Consider the following 17,956-nt stretch of genomic DNA (forward strand, 5'->3'; position numbering starts at 1 on the left):
AAAATGTAAGCCATGTCGCCACTGCCTCACAAAATATCTAACTTAAGTCAGTGTTATAGCGACAGAAATACTGTAGGCCTGGTTCTTGGAGGGAGATACACCTTTACCAGGTTACACAATTAATTTTAATACTCGCTAATTCAGCGTTTTCTGTGGCGTCAACCTGACAGGTGTTCCCTGCGTGCGCCGTCAGCTGTGCTGTGACGTAGTTCCGTCTTTCGTGACTCTTCACTTAATGTTCAAACTTTAACTTTTCCCCAATAATTGTCGTTATTAATTCCTAATTCCTGATTATTGATTTTTCAAGCATGCTCTTTTTAAACGACTGTAGACCACGTCTGCCTCGCGGTAGCGGTCACTGAACTAGCGGAACTTCTCCTCTTTCCTCCCGTGTTCAGTCAGGATGAAGTAGCTTCCGGGCGACAGGGTACCAGCAGTAAACATGGCGGAGGAACTGCTGGAAACAGTGGATAGACTTCAGTCTCGGCTCCTGGAGAATCCGGAGCCTCGAAAGGTAACGACTGCACAGGTCGACACGGACAGATTTGATGTTTAGCACCGACCGTCTCCTGAAATGCAACGGTTTGTCTCCGGTGGCCGAAACGAAACCGCAGTCACGGCAGCTCTCCGAAAAGTCGCAGCCGTTTTTTAAATGCTGCGTTCGATGGCCGCTGTCGAGCTCCGTCTTCTGAAAAAAGAAATCACGTCAAACTGTCTTTATGTAGTTTTTTTGGTCGGAAATACAAATTATAGTAGCTCTGAAGCAACAGTGGCGGTGGAAGATACTCAGATCTTTAACTTTAACCTTAGCACCAAAACTACAATGTAGAAATATTCAAGTAAATATTCCGCATGTAATTTAAGGAAACGTACAGAAGAATTAATATCAAAATAAAGTACCAAAACTAAAATTATTCATTGTGTTTTTTTTATTGGATTACAATTATTAACGCCTTAACGTGTACAGCACTTTAATTTTGCGGCTGGTAAAGGTGTGGCTAATTTTAATTATATTGTAGTGCTTGGCTAGGTTGTGAATTCCTCCCCTGGGATCAGTGAAGTCTTAACCTCTTACATTTTCCAGTTTCTCCTTCATCACCAACCCATGCAGTTTGTGTCTGTGTGTGTATGTGCATGTGCTTGTGTGTATTTATACACGCACATGTGATTGGAGTTCACTACATATTACCTTTAAAAGATTCTTCCATTTGCTTCCAAAACATCTGGAAGTGACATGAAAAGAAATATGTTGTGTGATTTCAGTATCTGTTTTGCTGAAGGAACATGCATTCCTGTCGAAATTAAATCTTTGTTGAATCGTGTCACCAGATAGGATCCTGTAACATTAAGTTTTTTAATGTTTATACTGGAGAAGGATACTCGTTGAACAGATTTGGACATGAGTCATTTGTGCTCATCTTACAAAGGCAGCAATTCCGACAGAATGTGAAGGCATCGTGTGAGACGTCACGATAATTAAGGGGTTTTAACTTCTTATAACGTACTTCTTTAACGCTGGCTTTTAGCTAATATTAACCGCTGTCAGTTTGGTATAATAATTGTCCATAAATATTTTATCAGCTGCCAAAATAACAACAGTTACCGCAACATAATTTATCTTATACCGAAACTCGGGGCCAGAGTAGCCGTTAGCTTCCTAGCTAACTAACGTTAGTGCGGAAAGTAATGACAGTTTCATCGACCCCGGGCCTCTAACGTTAAGCCGATGAGCCAAATTCATTTTACGTCGCGGTTGTACGTCCCCGTTCTGAGGTCTGCTCTTAAAATGTTGAATTGTAAAAGCGGATAAATGACATCAACAATGTCCGACCAGCCCTTTGTTTAGTTTCTCCTCTGAATTGTAACCGTGCGTCCCAAAACAAAGCAGTGATGATCTGCGTGACAGGCTCGGTGAACGGAAGACATGTTCCCCTTTCCAGAAGTCATAATTTGCCAAAGAAATGGTGAAATCGCGGCTCAGTGGTTTTACTCCAGCCCTGCCCCATTAGGCCACGACATCACTGTGTCCATGACGCAGGGCTGCTTAACGTCGCTGTTTCCAGTGTGGATCAGACAGTTTAACTGAGACAACAATTGAGATGTCAGGAGGAGTCAATCACAGAGATCAATCAGCTGTGAGATCTTCAGGTCAGGGGGTCTTTAACACCAGAAGACTGAGAGCAGAGCGGGTCCACAACGACAGTATTTTCATTTAAATCATCCTGAAGGGAGAACTGAAACAGGTTACATGCATACATACAGATACTGCATGTAAATATGTTTAAAATGAAGTCAGAGTTATTAAGTCATGACATACAGGGTATCATGATGCAGCAGCCAGTAGACTAAGAGATGAGATAAGATAAAACTTTACTGATCCCACGCTGGGGAAAGGAAGTTGTTACAGCCTGCAATGTATTGAAAGATAGACAGAAACAGTGGCATCAAAGGGTCAAGATAGAAGAATCCAGGAAAACAAATAAAAATCAACAATGTATTTGTATTATGTACAGATTCTAAAAAATACTATGAAAATCTACCAACGACATATGTAGAATTGCGCTTGAGAAATACTGTTGCATAGAAGACCACTGAGTTGCATGAGTTTATATTTATGTTGTGTACAGATTTAAAAAATACAGTTGCCAATCTGGGTAATAAATACAGTGTTTGTACTATTGCACAGTTGAAAAAGTATAGAGCAAAGTAAAAATTGCACAAGACGTAAAGGATGTGAGCCTGTATTAGCAGAAGTTGTCATAAGTTGTGACACCTCCATCCTGTCTCCAGGTCCAACCAGTATCCCATATACAATACAATTCTTTGAACACATATTTCATCTTATATTCAGAGAGTTAATCACTAAAACAACTTGAACTCGAGGGCCACCTGTTAGTCTTTTTCCTTTGCTTTCAACCCCATCTCTCGCTGTAGTTCAGCAGGTGGAGTTTGGTTCCGTTGTCATCATCATATCATGTGATGACAGGTGGTTGTATATGGTGGAGACAACTGAGCAAACGCCATCCGCTGAGGAAGACAGTGACACATCAGTCAGTCTGCCACAACAGTGGCAAAATCATAGAAGAACCCAGAATTAGCACTAAGCAGTCCTCATTGATTTCCAACTTTATCACCCAGAGATATTATGTTTGTATTTACGTCCCAGAAAATGGCTGCTGGATTTTATGTTCTCTAACAGCGTGTAGTGTCCTGTCATCCAGCCCGTGTGTCCACTTAAATACCAGAAGCTCCTGAATTGCTGAAATTTTTCTCTTGTTTTTCCAGCTACTGAAGACTTTCAAAAGACTGGGGGAACTTCCCATGACTGTGGACATACTGGTGGTAAGGGCGTGTTGAGTCCTCGTTCACATCTGCTTTGTTTCCAAACCTGAGTGCCTGCCTAATAAAAGAAGAAAGTAAATGCTGCAGAAGTGAAATTGTTTCAGCTCCGGTGAGCTGCTGGACCTTGAGAGATCAGTGGATGACCAGTTTGGGAAGGAGCTCTTTAGCAAGGCATTTAATCTCTGAGTGCTCCAGTAAAGATCGACGTGAAACAGTGGTCACAGTGTGCAGTGAATGTGTTCAGCTGTGAGTGAGAACTGGAGCTTTGCTGGGAACAAAATTACCTTCCTGAGTCAGTTATTTTCTCTCTTGTTGGCTGTGATTTATGCAAATTATCAGCAAAGCCTCAACATGTGTCTGAGCAATCAGATTCCTCGGCTGAAGATGGCAAAGATGTGATAACAGCTGTAAAAGTGAAAAAACCTGGCCTTGTGTTGTGGAATTAAATCGTAAATCTGAGTCTGGATGGAAGAAAAAAGAGTGACCAGTGTTCGTGTTTTCCCTTTGTTTCATTCTCTTGTAGGAAACTGGAGTGGGGAAGACTGTGAATTCTTTTAGGAAACATGAAGTAGCTGGAGAAATGGCAAAAAGCCTCGTAGCCAAATGGAAGAAACTGGTTCCTCAGTCTGCAGAAAGGTGCGTTTTGCATACCTCTGTCTAGACATGCAAACAGAAGCCTGGACTGGAACAATCCACCCTGTATACTATGTGTCTCATGCAGATGTCCAACCAACCTTTGAATTTGAAGCCCTGACCTCTTTATTTTAATAAATAAAACTCTAATTTCAACCATAGTCACTCTGAAGCTGAAGTCACATTCTGCTGAGACATGTCCCCGATGACAGTCAGGATAAGACAGGAAGCAGACACATTGAAGTAATAATTAATAGTGGACCTCTCTGCCTTTGTTCAGGATCAGCTTGAACACGTTGTGCAGTTAGGCACAGCTCGCTAAAGGTGGAATAAAAAGCTCCAGCAGCTGTAAAATGAGACGACCACTCTCAGAGAAAAGACCAGGGAAGATCTGGAAGCAGTCTTCATCCATTCTGCTCTGTTTTCATGAGAGTGCTCTGAGTGCACTGACCTGATGCGTCATGTTTGTGCTGTAGTGCTGTAGTTGTAGTACTGTAGTTGTAGTACTGCAGTTTTAGTTTTAGTGTTGTGATGTGCTCCAGTGTTTTTCACTGCCGTCTGTCCGTCTGTCTGTCCACCGCAGACCCACCAGCAGCCACGTCAAAGAGGCATCGCGGTCACTCACACACTCTCGAGCTCCAGTGGCAGGTGGAGGAGGGGGCCACAGACGAGCCCGGGAGCCCTCCCCTGAGGAAGAGCCCTCCTACATGGAAGAAGAAGAGGAGGAGGAGGAGGAGGAGGAGGAGGGAGAGAGAGGCTACCACACGAACTACTTGCCCTCACCTCCTCAGCACGAGCAGTACAGCCCTCCACAGCGAGGAGGCTACCGGTCGGACGAGTACGAGAGCCCCGAGCCCGAACCCGAGCCCGAGCCTGAGCCTAGTCCCCCTCCTCCCCGCAGAGAGGTCCGCCACGCCAAACCAAACAAAGAACCCAACAAAAACCACCATCACGGTTCCCATGGCGACAGAAACAGGGACAGAGACGAGGAACGGCGGGAACGCCATGCACAGATGAGCAGCGATCGAGGAGGAGGAGGAGGAGGCGGAGGAGGCGGTGAGGGGAAGAAACGCAGCACAGACAGAGAGCGACAGCAGAGTCCAGTACAAAAGTCTGCAAAGCACAGCAGGAAGTCCACCACACACGAGAGTAAGAGGGGAGAGAAGAAGAAAGGAGGCGATGACGGTGAGTGTTTGTGTTCGTACAGTTTGTTTGATGGAAGAAGTTCACTGTAACTACGGCCGCACCAGAGGTTTCATCTTTTCAGTCAAGGCCTTCTCAATGCAACGGACTGTCAGCAGTTCTGTTAAAAATCCTGGTGTGTAATGCTAGCAGCGGCTAATGTAGCCGAGCTTCTAGCTTGTAGTGGAGATGAGGAGTGGGCTGCAGAGTTCTGATGAGCTCCCGTCTTTTAACGTGTCTTTCAGAGTTTTCAGATCGAACCAACACTTCACCAGGTTTCAGGCAGCTCTCTCTGGAGCCACAGCAGGGTCTATGCAACGTTTTCACACATGCAGTAAAACTCAGCTGAGCCTGTCAACAGACTCTGACGTGTAAAATCATTGGAGTTCCCCTTAGAAATGAAAGTGTTTGGGACATGCCCAGTATTGATGGAGGCCTCTGACTTTCCAACAAGAAATGCTTTTTACAGAAGTGCCCACACTTTAAGCTTTGGATCAAATAACCCTAAAAATAAACGTGGCTTGCATTTAAACACCAGTTTCTTCCTGTTGTGTTGTTAAAAAAAAAAGATGTTTCTGTTTTATCAGCACACAAAATGTGGCCACAGCAAAGAGCAACATCCTGTAGCAGCTGACGGAGATACTGCAGATACGATATGTTCGTAACTCTGCTGACAGCAAGCGACAAACTGTAATTCAAAAGCAAACTGCAAACAGCAGGCTGCAGTTTTGCTTTGTTCATTTATAAAGTATCACAAACAGTCAGGACTTGAAGAACCATTCAGGTCTTTTATTTCAGTAAAAGTAGCAATACTGCAGTGTAAAAATACTTTGGTACAAGTAAAAGTCCTGCATTCAGAATCTTAAGTAAAGTCCAGCATCAGCATTGAGACAGTAACGGGCAGATGAGTCGTTAGTTGCATCCGTTTGAAAGGTTTCTCCATCTTTCAGCTGCTGCTGGTTCGAAGTAATGAAAGTAACGTAATGAAAGTCAATAGGAATCACATTGACGTGCACTTGATTCAGTAAGCTCCAGCATCATCCTGATTACCCATGATTCACTGCATCCTCTGACTTTTCCATTTGCCTTTGTGTTGCCAGGGCGACCCCGGGTGCCGAAGGACTCTCCATCCAAAGAGGAGGAGGAAGACTTCGAGACTCCCACCATGTCCTTCGAGTCTTTCCTCACGTACGACGCCCCAACGTCCGTCAAGAAGAAGAAGAAGCCGTCATCCTCGTCATCGTCACACAGTCGACCGTCTCACTCTTCATCCTCTGTGTCGTCCTCGCATCACGCACGAACCCCTCCGCCTGCGCCCTCCTCCTCTTCCTCCTCCTCCTCCTCTAAAGTGAGCAAAGCTAACGGCACTCAAAGCACCAAGAGGCCACATTCAGGCTCCAGTTCAGCTGCAGCGACGCCGGAAAAACGCAAGAGGGTAAGAACAGCAGCGAGCGTGCGTTCTCCAAACTTAACCAGACGTCTGTAAACGCATCGCTTCACCAAGTCCACTGTCATCAGCGTCAAAGGCGACGTGTCTGTGTTGTGTTCACAGCTTGTTTCCGCTGCCACTGACTGGCCAACAAAATCAGTTACTGCAGGTTTAATTATTATAACTCACGCTGCTTTACAAAAATTAAAAAGCGTTTAGTAACTGTCCAGATTTATCAAAAATAATGAATAACGTGATGCTGTTGGTTATTTTTGATGAATTTGCTAATCCCAGAGATGCTGATGCTTGTTGGAGTTCAGCTTATTTTGTACACACACTCTTATTTGACTCCACCTGTGACGATCATCCAGTGCTGCTCAAAGGCAGCTGACACCAGCCTCCGTCTGTCTGAGCTGAACCGCGTCGGCGCTGAGCCACGAAGCCTTTATCATTTTCAAAACCATGTGCCCTGTTATTTTTTTTGATTTCTTGACCACAAAGCAACATGAAAACGAAAGCAAACTTTCTGTATCCAAAACTCTTGGTTTGAGAAGATCCTGCTCGCTGACGTCAGTGTGATGTTGTCTGCAGGTGGTGGAGTCCATCCCAACTCTTCCTGAAATCCCTCTGCCAGCCATTCAGCCCAATTACAGACCTCTGCCCTCCATCGACGTCACACCGCTGTCCCCTCAGAGACGGAAAGGTAACGCCCTGACTTTAAAAGTGATATTTATCAAACATCATAGTTCCTTCTTCTGAACCACGATGACCACCAAGGGGACATATCGTACGTCTCATATTATGTATTTCTAGTATTTCAGACAGTTTCATATACGGACAAAATCTGCACTGATTGTTGAGTGGATCAGTTTTAAATATTGCAGGGAGGAATCATACAGAGACTGAACTCTCTATTATGGAAAATCTAAAAAAAAACAAACAAAAAAACCCACGTAAAATAAGGTCAGGTTCAATTGTCAAATACCAAAATGGAGACTTGACTTTGCATTCATGGCAATTGTAATCTATTTCTTCTTGAAGATTTTTTTTTTTTTTGGTCAGTGTCAGCGTATCTGTGTCACGCTGCCCAACTTTCACTCCCTCCTTCACTTTCAGTTCCTGTCTATAACGACGAGGAGGACGCTGGGTTCACCGGGAAGCGATTCAACTCCAAGATGGTGGTCTACTCCGGGTCTAAGACCTCTTACCTGCCCAGGATGATGACTTTGTATGAGCAGTGCATCCGTGTGCTGCAGAACAACATCGACTGTGAGTGCAGCTGCTGTATATTCTACAGATTCGTCATTACAAAAGTCTACCAGCAGATGGCGTTAGAGCGTCTCTAGATGCCCCCCAGTGTTATCACAAGCTGATGTGTCATAAAATAAGTCCTAAACTGTATTCAGCAGTCCAGAAGGGCTCACCGCAAAAGAAACATAAAGCCCACATGATCACCTGACGAATGCTTGAGATCCAGTATGCTCCTCTGCCGTCACCGCCCGCTTGCTGTCTCAAGGTGGTTAAAACAAACGAACGCGTCTGTCTGCGCTCTTTCAGCCATCGCTGAGGTGGGCGGAGTGCCGTTTGAGATCCTGGAGCCGGTGCTGGAGCGATGTACGCCAGAGCAGCTGTACCGCATTGAGCAGAGCAACCAGGTAACACACACACGCACACACACGCACACACGCACAGCAGTGCTTAAACACAGGTTTCTTTAGGTTGCCTGAAGAGGAAACAGTTGTATAAAAACAACGGCACTGTCAGATATAAGGCCACAAAGAGTTTGTAAATTTCCACCTAGTTTCTAGAAAATGTCCTGACAAAAAAGGGACGTTGAGCTCAGGAATTTGAGGATTTTTTCACATTTCAATATGTAAATTGTACCTTTTCATAAAGTTTCATAAACAGTTGTAGGTCTTGTGGCATGTGTCCTTTGCATACCTTTCCCCCTCAAAGAGCCGCAGAAACACAAATTGTCCATGTTGACTTTTACTGTTAAGTGGTGGTTTTGCAAGACGAAGCATCCACCTCATCCTCTTTTCTGTTCAGTCCTTCAAAATAAAAGCCTTGCAGGAAGTGCATGTTTGTACAGTCAGACCTGCAGTGCATGTTGATGTTGTGCCCGTTCACGTCCTGTCCTTGTGTAACACCTGTGCATCGTACAGAGCAGCAAACAAACATCAGCGTGTCGTGTGGGAAGACTGACGATCCGTCTCGTTTCAGTGGTTCACGGAGGAGTCGGACGAGCTGTGGATGCGTCACTGTCAGCGGGACTTCAAGCGCGAGTCTCCTCAGGAGTACGAGTCGTGGAGGGAGATGTATCTGAGGCTGCACGACGAGCGAGAGGAGCGACTGAGGCTGCTCACCCAGAACATCTCCTCCGCACACGCCAACAAGCCAAAAGGTACGAGAAGCTTTTCCTGACTCAAGCTCTGAATCTGAAGAAAGTGACGACCCTTCAGTCACTTTGTGTTTTATATCAGTCTGCACTACAAAGTGGCAAAAATCGATTTCTCCCAAAATGTTGAGTATTAGTGTATTTATGAAGGTCTTCAGTGTTTTTTTTTTTCTTTTTTCATCCTGGCAGGGCGGCAGGTGAAGATGGCGTTTGTGAATTCTGTTGCCAAGCCGCCGCGTGATGTCCGCCGCCGACAGGAGAAGTTCGGCACCATCGGTGGATCGTCCACGGCCGCCTCCACCGCGGCCGCAGCTCCCATCAAGTCAGTGCTCTGCTGCCTCACCTGCTCACACTCCTCACTTCTTAACACAGCAGGGACCTCAGAGAACAGAGGTCACAGTTGTTTAGATAGAAAATATAAATGACATGAGTTTTATGTGTGTACTGTATGCACATGAGGGTTTTCCTGCTGTATTTACTACCTTAAATGTTTCAGTGGGTGTGTCTGCAAGGTTTTTTCCACCAGAACTACTGGAAACCACCTGCTGTTTAAATCTGTGTTGATACGTGTTTAAATATTCATCTCCAAGTGATGAAAGTTCATAACTGCCAGTTTCACCAGAACTGACATCAATGAGCCTTGATCGCCACCTGGTGTTTGTATAGTGTATTTACATACGTATGGATTATTATCATTATCGTTAAGTGTTTGCATCATTATAATAATAGTTTTTAAGGGAGTGTGCAGCTATTTCATGGTCTAATGTGGATGTTTGTTTGGTTTAGGTTAAAAATCCTGAAAAGTCTCTGGGAAAGTGTGACGGTGTTTCATTGTTTTGTGATAATTTCTAGACTAAATGATTGATCGTTGAATTGTGTTTGAATTCAGGACTTTGTGACATTTTGCTTGATTGTAATAATCAGAGCATTTACCACCATTTGTCTCCTCGTGTGTCTTTCAGAATAAGGCCAGCGACCATGGACTTTACTGGTGAATCGAGCCACTCCTCTTCCTCCCAACATAACCCTCTTCCCAGCTCATCTCGCTCCTCAGCACCAGGAGGTGGTGGAGGAGGAGTAGGAGTAGGAGGAGGAGTACATGCAGCCCGCGACAAGCCACAGGTCAAAAGTAAGTGTTTGTTCACGGTCCTGAGCCGTAAAAAAAGAAAAAGCAGAATGATGTTTGTGTGCTTTTAAATCTAAGTTTTCTTTTTCTTCTTCTTCTTCTTCTTCTTCTTCTTCTCCTCGCAGAAATCGCCCCCATGATGGCCAAAACTATCAAAGCTTTCAAGAACAGATTCTCCCGCCGATAGAGTGAAAGAGACTGAATGTATTTTATGAATTCCGACTGTGTTTTTAATTTAAGATTAGAAAGAAATTACTGTACACCCCTTCATCCCTGTTTATACACACACACACACACACACACACACACACACACACACACACACACACACACACACACACACACCCCATTATCTCAACCCACCAAACATATCAAATTAATATTTCAGTATTGGTGGAATTTTTTTTTCTTTTTTTTTTTTTATTTATTTAACTGGTGGCATCTGTTTTGGGAGTAGTTAAATAAGTATTTAAATCATAAATGACGGCCAGTGTGTTAATTAACTTTGAATTAAGCCGCCAACTTCTTACACACACACACACACACACACACACACACACACACACACACACACACAGTCTGTTACTTTTTCTTGTTTCTGGGCAGATATTTTAGAAGGAATAGCTTGACCTCATGGGAATTGTGTTTATTGGCTTTCTTACCGAGAGCTACATAAACAGCTGACGCCACTCTCGTGTCTGCGCGCCACATGAAGCGACAGCCAGCAGCCGGTTAGCTTAGCTACAGCCAAGAAAAACACAGAACTGTCATTTTTACATGCTTTTTGTACATTTACGCCAATGAGACAACACTGTGTTACTGAACGAGCTTTAGAAGTGCTAGTAGGCAGGTTTTGCTACCAGGCTAGCAGTTTCCCTCTGTTGCCAGTCTTTGTGCTAAGCTAAGCTAACCGGCTGCCGGCTGCAGCTTCATGATTATTGTACAGGCATGAGTGGTATCTTTCTTCTCATTCAAAAAAGTGTTTTTCTTAAAATATCCAGTTTATCCTTCATGGAACAGAAAAACATACTTGTTCTTTTATTTTAAAGAATAGCTGTGTGTTACTTTCCATTATGATCAAATGAAACACTACATGAGGAAGACCTCGACACTCTTGTTTTGTCTTTAAATGGGATGCATGGTGCACGTCAGCTGAGGTATTAAGACTCCACCGGAGACATGGACTGACTGGTGAAGGACTCTGCTTTTAACAAACAAACACATGCATATTTAAACATGTTTTGAGATATCGGTGAACTACACGCTCACATTGTAGACTAATTTCAACCCTCCTGTGGCTTCAGAACATGTTTTCCTGCTGTTGAATGTGTGTGTCCCTGTTTATATCTGCTTCACTGTGACAAATCGAGAGACTGCGGGAAGAGAAGAAGAAGAAGAAGAAAACAAGGAATAATAACAATAAGGAAGGATCTTGATAGGATGTCTGCAGCTTCAGTCTACAACAATGATATGTATTTATTTTCAACACTGGGACCTGGCACCCCACAACACGGGCCTGAAAGGAATTAGATTTAAAATTGTAATTTTATTAGATTTTAATAAATGTTATATGGTCATTTTTATTAAAATTGACTTTTTGCCCTTACATTTTCCGTGGTGTTTGTGTGGTGGTGTTTATCCATCAAGTATCAGCACTTTGTATCTTGTTTTCTCTCTAAATGACTGAACACACTCAAAAAGCCCGCAGCGGAGGACGAACAGTATCATGGAACAACTCTCACTCAAGAATGGATTTTTTTTTATCTGCCCATCTGTCTTGTAGGCCTTAAAGAGGACTCATTAGTAAACTGTTTACATAATGTTGTCCTTAAACCATGTAATGTGGCATTTATTGCCAATTAAACCTAATTTTTGTGTTTTGTCTGTTTTGAATTTTGAATTATTAACATCACCATCTAAATCTGAATTTGCAAGATGGGGCACAGGACTTCCCATGAAGCCCCAGTACACTAAATCTGAGGGGATTAAAGGGATAAGAAATAAAGCCAATACTCTGTGAAATGATACCTACTTCTATCCGACTTTTCACTAAATTTAGCTTTTTTCTGGTGAAATATTGGATTCATCAGATGAAACAATCTGAGAAGGATTTAAAAAAAACCCTCTTTGGTTGAACTTGTCACATGTATTTTCAACCACAATATTTTCCTTAAAAACAAATAATATTTCACTAAATATGATGTTCTGATGATAATTACTGCAGACGTCTGTGACAAGAGCAACGTTAAGGTACTTTCATACTGCGGTTTTTATTGTACGATACTTGTAAACAGTTTGCGACAGTATTGACGATTGGTGGTAACAGATAGTAGCCAATAAGAGAGCACATCACGTGTGTTTTGGTGTTTTGCTGTTCATTCAGGTAAATTCGCCACAATGTTGTAGAAGAAAATTTCCTGCGATGCAACTTCCCCTTCAAAATAACATATGCGCACTCATTAAATACATGATATGAGGCCACACTGTCCTCTATCGTGCACCAAATTCTTTAATAAAGGTCTGAGTTACAGTCTAAGTCCCAGAAAAGGCTGGTGGGTCAACATGGACTTCAGAAGATTTGATCACTTTTACTTCAATTCAACGTGTCTAGCTGTTTGTTCACAGAAGTACAACTTGACTTAATATAAATTTAGTACGTTAGTCCCCTTTGTTCTTAAAATTGCAATTTCAACAACCAGCTTGTTTTATTTTGAAAATAGTGTACCGGAAGTACCTTTTACCGTGTGTTATCTTGACAGAGTATCTGTTCGCCTCAGGCCGCAAAGTGAAACCCGTTTCACTTTACTGAAACACTTCAGACGAACGGCTGCCGTTAGCCACCTGTGTTTGTCCGAGCTCCCTGTAAAGAAAAGCAGCAGTTTGAGCTCCACGATGTCCGGGCACGGGCACGGGCACGGACACGGACAGGGCTGCGGGTGCGAGTGTGAGCACGAGCCTGCGGAGAGGGGCCTGGAGTACGGACTGTACCGGCGGATCGACCTGGAGAAGCTGCAGTGTCTGAACGAGAGCAGGGACGGTGATGGGAAGCTGGTGTTCAAACCGTGGGATCAGCGGAAAGAGCGGGACAAGGTAACGGCCGTGCAGAGCCTCTCCCCCGGCCAGTTGTCCCGCCTGTGTCCCCTGTGGTGGACCTTTTGAACAAACAGGTTACACGGGCGTTCCCTGTCCGTGACCGGGGTGAGAGTGCAGGTCTGTGGGGCTTCCGTCGCTCAGCCTCGCTGTGGGCTGCGCAGATATTAAAACAAACAAAACTTTATTAATATCACTGACAGTGACAAATCACACCGGGCTGCAGATGGAAAGGGATGGACCCCAGGTCTGGCCTCAACAAGTAACTTATCGGATAAATATAGTGGAGTACAGGTATGAAGTAGCATAAAATGAGCATACTCACGTGAAATACAAATACCTCAAATCATAATTGAGTAGAAGTATTTAGATAAATTCCACTAATAGTTTGGCCAGTATGGTTGAAATCCAGAGGTAGAAAGCAGCTAAAAATATGCACTTAGATAATGTTTGAGGTACTTTACTGGAGAATTTCCATTTTCTGCTACTTTATACTGCTACTCTACTACAGCTCAGAGGCTAATGTGGTTCTTTTTGATTCAGTACATTTATTGGATGTGCAGAGCAACAAAGGAGGGATCGATGGACAGACGTGCAGGAGATGTCGTGTGCAGAACACGCAGACATGTAAAACTACTGTACGGACAATCATGACAATATTAATGCGAGATTGAAAACTGTTAAGAGAAATATACATCTGGGAGGATTTCAAACAACATCCAGGCGCTTCCAAACATGCCTGAGCCACAGGACGTCCTTTCCAGCAGAGAGGACAGACCACACAAACAGTGAAGGGACGTTCACACAGAGAAAGGAAGCAAACACACACACAGGGTGTTGATTTATTTGCTGATTATTTTCTTGGTTTAGTTATTATTCTGATAGATAATGATTTTTATTCATATTTACTAGTTCTGATTCCTCTCACTGGTGTGGGTGTGGCTGAAAAAACAGTCAAACCAGTATCCTGATCGGATGATGTCTGAGTGCAGAAAGGATTCACACTCGTTTCTTCTTTCTTTTTAGTATGTCGAGAGCGACGCAGATGAAGAGCTGCTGTTCAACATCCCGTAAGTCCTAAAACCACCATCATCATCGTCATAATGAAATGTGCCGCTTTGTAAGACGGTAGCAAGATTATTGTCTTTGGACCGTTTTCAGTTGAGTTTGTGTCAAAAAGGATTTTTATTTACGTTTTCGAAGGTTATACTTTCATTTTTTGTTTCTTCCTGAGTCACCCTCAGTCTCTTGTGACGGCTTCTGCTTTCTTCTTGTCTTTCACAGCGTCCTGTTTCTTTTTTTTTAATCCTGATAGTGTCACTTTGTGATTTGGCCCTTGTTTTTGTCAAAGACCGCAGCGATGGAGCTATGTGTCATCTCTTTCAGTTTTACAGGCAGCGTGAAGTTGAAAGGCATCATCATCTCTGGAGAAGATGACGACTCCCATCCGGCTGAGATTCGACTGTGAGTGTCTGTCAGAGCTTCTTTGATTGGTGGGAAGGGAGGTCACACGGAGTAAACGGTTAGAGAAAAAGCAGTGTTTGATTGATTATACACTATACTTCTATATTCATTCTACTTATTTTTCATTCCAGGTACAAGAACATCCCTCAGATGTCCTTTGACGACACCGGCAGAGAACCTGAACAAGCCTTCAGACTCAACAGAGACCCCACCGCTGAGCTGGAGTACCCAACAAAGTGAGAGCCTCAACAGTTTTCTTTGTCACCCCAGCAACTTTCTGCCTTCAAGCAGGAGCTGTCGGTCCCAGATGTCAGGTCCCAGAATTCAAGTTTCAGAAAACTTTATTGTCACGTAATGATGGGAAATGGCCTTCGGTCAGGGGCTCTCCAGCAACATAAAAACATACGCCCATCAAAGACTCAAACAGTTTGCTAAAGTGCTGCTCAGCCTCCTCAGAAGGAACATGTGCTGTCGGGCCTTTTTTAGACTCTGCTGGTAGTCTGCTGCAGTTTCAGTTGATTTCGTTTGTGTGTATGAAGAAGAGGATGGTGAGGAAGGTGACAAGTCTTTAAAATCCACACTTTCCCGCTTCAGTGTTGTTGATTGTTCCTGTTGGCACAAATGTTATTTAGCTTTACGTGACAGATCTGCCTGATTATTGCCTCATTTTCACAGTCATGTAAACTGTGTGTGAGATGCATCACGAGCGAATCGTGGACGCTCAGTGACACGATGCAGCGAAATCCAATCTTTGTGATCTGGTCAAAGAAGCGTTCAAAACACAAGTGGAACCAACTCTCTGTTTTTCTTTCTGTTTGTCTCAGTTTGTCACGCTTGTCTCCACTCGATATGCATGTGTATGTGCTTCTGTTGTACTTACACACACACAACATGCCGTGGCTCAGGATGAACATGTCGGATTCCTCCCATCGTCCTTTACAAAGTGTCACTGCTCCATCCCGCCTCCTCAGACACACACTTTAGTATTTCTTCCTTTCATTTCCGAGCTGTTGTCTCAGACTGAAGTGTCTCTTGTTGTGTCATGAATTCCAGGATCACTCGTTTCTCCAGCGTTCAGCACCTCTCCATCCACATCTCCAAGAACTTCGGAGCGGAGAGCACCAGGGTCTACTACATCGGCCTGAGGGGAGAGTACTCTGAGGTCGGTCTGAGTTACAGCCTCTGCAAAGAAACTGCTGACCGGAGATGAGTTTTGTCTTCACGTCTGTCCCTGCTGCACTCTGTTTGCTTTTCAGGCTCACAGGCACGAAGTGACGATCTGTAACTACGAGGCAGCGGCCAACCCCGCAGATCACAAAGTGGAGAGCATCATCCCACAAACCAACTTCATTTCCTGAAAGCCGCACAGAGTCGGGAGGAAGAGGAGGATGAGGAGGGGAGGAGGTTTTAGTGGCGTCTGCTTGACAGCTGTCAAAAAGTCAAAGAAGAGTCCAACGCTGCGCGGCGCGCAGGTTGGTTGAGCTCGATCCAGGACCGAGCACGGAAACCTGAAGACCGAAGAGCTTCAGATGTGTCTGGAAGTGCCAAGTTGATCTGTTTACTGCGGCAATAAAGAGTGAAGGCTTAATGTGGGAAAGACGCTTAACAATAAACGCATGAAACATTTGACACTCAGATAAAATCTGTTATCAGTTTAACCTGTATACTCTGATTCACGTCTAATGATATCCACCACCTCAATAAACTGACAGCTACTCAAATAAAACGCTGAAGGCTGGAAATAAACCAAGTGATGCTACTTTTTGATTCATTAAAGACTTTGTTTGACGTGTTTACTCCCTGAAATCATCATCAGCTTCACGCTCTGGTTTTTAGGTATAAAACATTTGCTCTCAGACATCTGCAGAAAAACACACACGCTGAAACAGAAAATAAACATTTTAAGCCACTTAGGATACATTTAAGTATCTTATATTTCATATAATGCCTCTCGACCTCTTGTTAAGCCAACACATTGTTCACTGACCAGTGCTGGATATTCTGCCACCTGGTGGTTTGTTTTGTGACTGATGTCTGAGCAGGTCTCTGCAGTCCAACATGCTGGGCTTGTCTGTCCTTAGTTTGTCTCTGTGATGGTGAGATGAACTCCCAGCAGCTGCATGATGCATTAACACAGTTAAGTACATTTCCTGTCATCCGAGGGAGAACCATTGATGGGATGTAGGTATGGAGACTCAGGCTTGGATCAGAGCCAAGGCTTTCTGCAGTCGAGGTGTCTTCCCTCTTTCTTTCCACAGCAGCAGCAGCAGCAGCAGCAGCAGCAGCAGACATGAACAGGCTGAACTCTTTCACAGTAACACTTAAATACAACCATGTCACACCAATTTGGCACATGGTAAACCAAAGCTGGCTGCCCTGATCTCCTTAAAAACAGCCTCTATCGCCCACTTTTTCCACAAAGGGGTTATCACATCATTCATGATTTCACTGCATTAGTAATGCAGTGTGTCACCATGCAGTCAGTGGCAGCATGAGCATTTAGGGGATGTGTAAGCTCGGTGTGGAGGGCTGTGCAGGGAGAAAACATCCAAGAATGTTTCTGTATGAATTCAAAACAAAATAAAACAAATTAAACAAATGTTTTAAAACTCAAATCTTCTAAAATGTACAGCTATTATCAGTGTCAGAACGTGTGATCATACTGTCACAGGGATGTACTGTTCATATGTGTTATTGTAATGCATCACATACTGTATACTGACCGAAGACAGGTATTTTACCAAATTAAAAGTAGCAGTTTATTCAACAAGTATATGTACACATACAAGCTATTTGTTTGTTTTGATATATATATATATATATATATATATATATATATATATATATATATATATATATATATATATATATATATATATATATATATATATATACACACACACACACAGCACTTTGGGATGCATTTTATATGGATGAAAAGTGCTATACAAATAAAGTTTAATATTATATATATATATATATATATATATATGTATTTGCACAGTTCTCAGGAAGATTGATAGAATACAAATAAAGGTAAAAACAAACATTTATAATGTACATACAAGCAGCTGAAAGTGTACATATTAAAATATATAAAACACAACAATGACAGGTTTTAGAGTGACACCGTTATTGTCACTACTTTTGAGCCACTGTATACAGAGTATATATTGATGTTTCATGAGTATTTTGCGAGGAACCAGAGTCGTGAGATGATCAAAAAACAAGCTGTCGTACTTGTATCCAGGGTCGTGATCTACGGCAGGGCGTTGCTATGTGATGACGTCGC

General features: G+C 43.3%; 2 protein-coding genes across 2 annotated transcripts; both read left to right on the plus strand.

Annotated features, from left to right (window-relative positions):
- The first annotated feature begins 414 nt into the window (after positions 1–414).
- eloa (elongin A) lies at positions 415–11,714 on the plus strand. The gene is made up of 12 exons (XM_076755223.1): positions 415–514; positions 3,286–3,342; positions 3,866–3,978; positions 4,559–5,160; positions 6,258–6,592; positions 7,178–7,289; positions 7,703–7,855; positions 8,144–8,241; positions 8,810–8,990; positions 9,174–9,306; positions 9,947–10,113; positions 10,236–11,714. Exons 1-12 carry the CDS (start codon positions 443–445, stop codon positions 10,295–10,297), a joined length of 2,085 nt encoding a protein of 694 aa, XP_076611338.1. The 5' UTR covers positions 415–442; the 3' UTR covers positions 10,298–11,714.
- A 1,151-nt stretch (positions 11,715–12,865) lies between these two features.
- pithd1 (PITH (C-terminal proteasome-interacting domain of thioredoxin-like) domain containing 1) lies at positions 12,866–16,410 on the plus strand. Its single transcript, XM_076753795.1, has 6 exons — positions 12,866–13,200; positions 14,227–14,270; positions 14,587–14,664; positions 14,796–14,900; positions 15,718–15,826; positions 15,921–16,410. Exons 1-6 carry the CDS (start codon positions 13,003–13,005, stop codon positions 16,020–16,022), a joined length of 636 nt encoding a protein of 211 aa, XP_076609910.1. The 5' UTR covers positions 12,866–13,002; the 3' UTR covers positions 16,023–16,410.
- Positions 16,411–17,956: the final 1,546 nt, after the last annotated feature.

Source organism: Chaetodon auriga, chromosome 17 (assembly GCF_051107435.1).
Source record: "Chaetodon auriga isolate fChaAug3 chromosome 17, fChaAug3.hap1, whole genome shotgun sequence".
Lineage (NCBI taxonomy): Eukaryota > Metazoa > Chordata > Actinopteri > Chaetodontiformes > Chaetodontidae > Chaetodon > Chaetodon auriga.

Coding starts and splice junctions, on each gene's coding strand:
- eloa (XM_076755223.1), top strand. CDS start 443: ATGGCGGAGGAACTGCTGGAAACAGTGGATAGACTTCAGTCTCGGCTC. Junction 8,991..9,173: donor ACACGCCAACAAGCCAAAAG/GTACGAGAAGCT, acceptor TCATCCTGGCAG/GGCGGCAGGTGAAGATGGCG. Junction 9,307..9,946: donor GCGGCCGCAGCTCCCATCAA/GTCAGTGCTCTG, acceptor TGTGTCTTTCAG/AATAAGGCCAGCGACCATGG.
- pithd1 (XM_076753795.1), top strand. CDS start 13,003: ATGTCCGGGCACGGGCACGGGCACGGACACGGACAGGGCTGCGGGTGC. Junction 14,901..15,717: donor GAGCTGGAGTACCCAACAAA/GTGAGAGCCTCA, acceptor CATGAATTCCAG/GATCACTCGTTTCTCCAGCG. Junction 15,827..15,920: donor TGAGGGGAGAGTACTCTGAG/GTCGGTCTGAGT, acceptor TTTGCTTTTCAG/GCTCACAGGCACGAAGTGAC.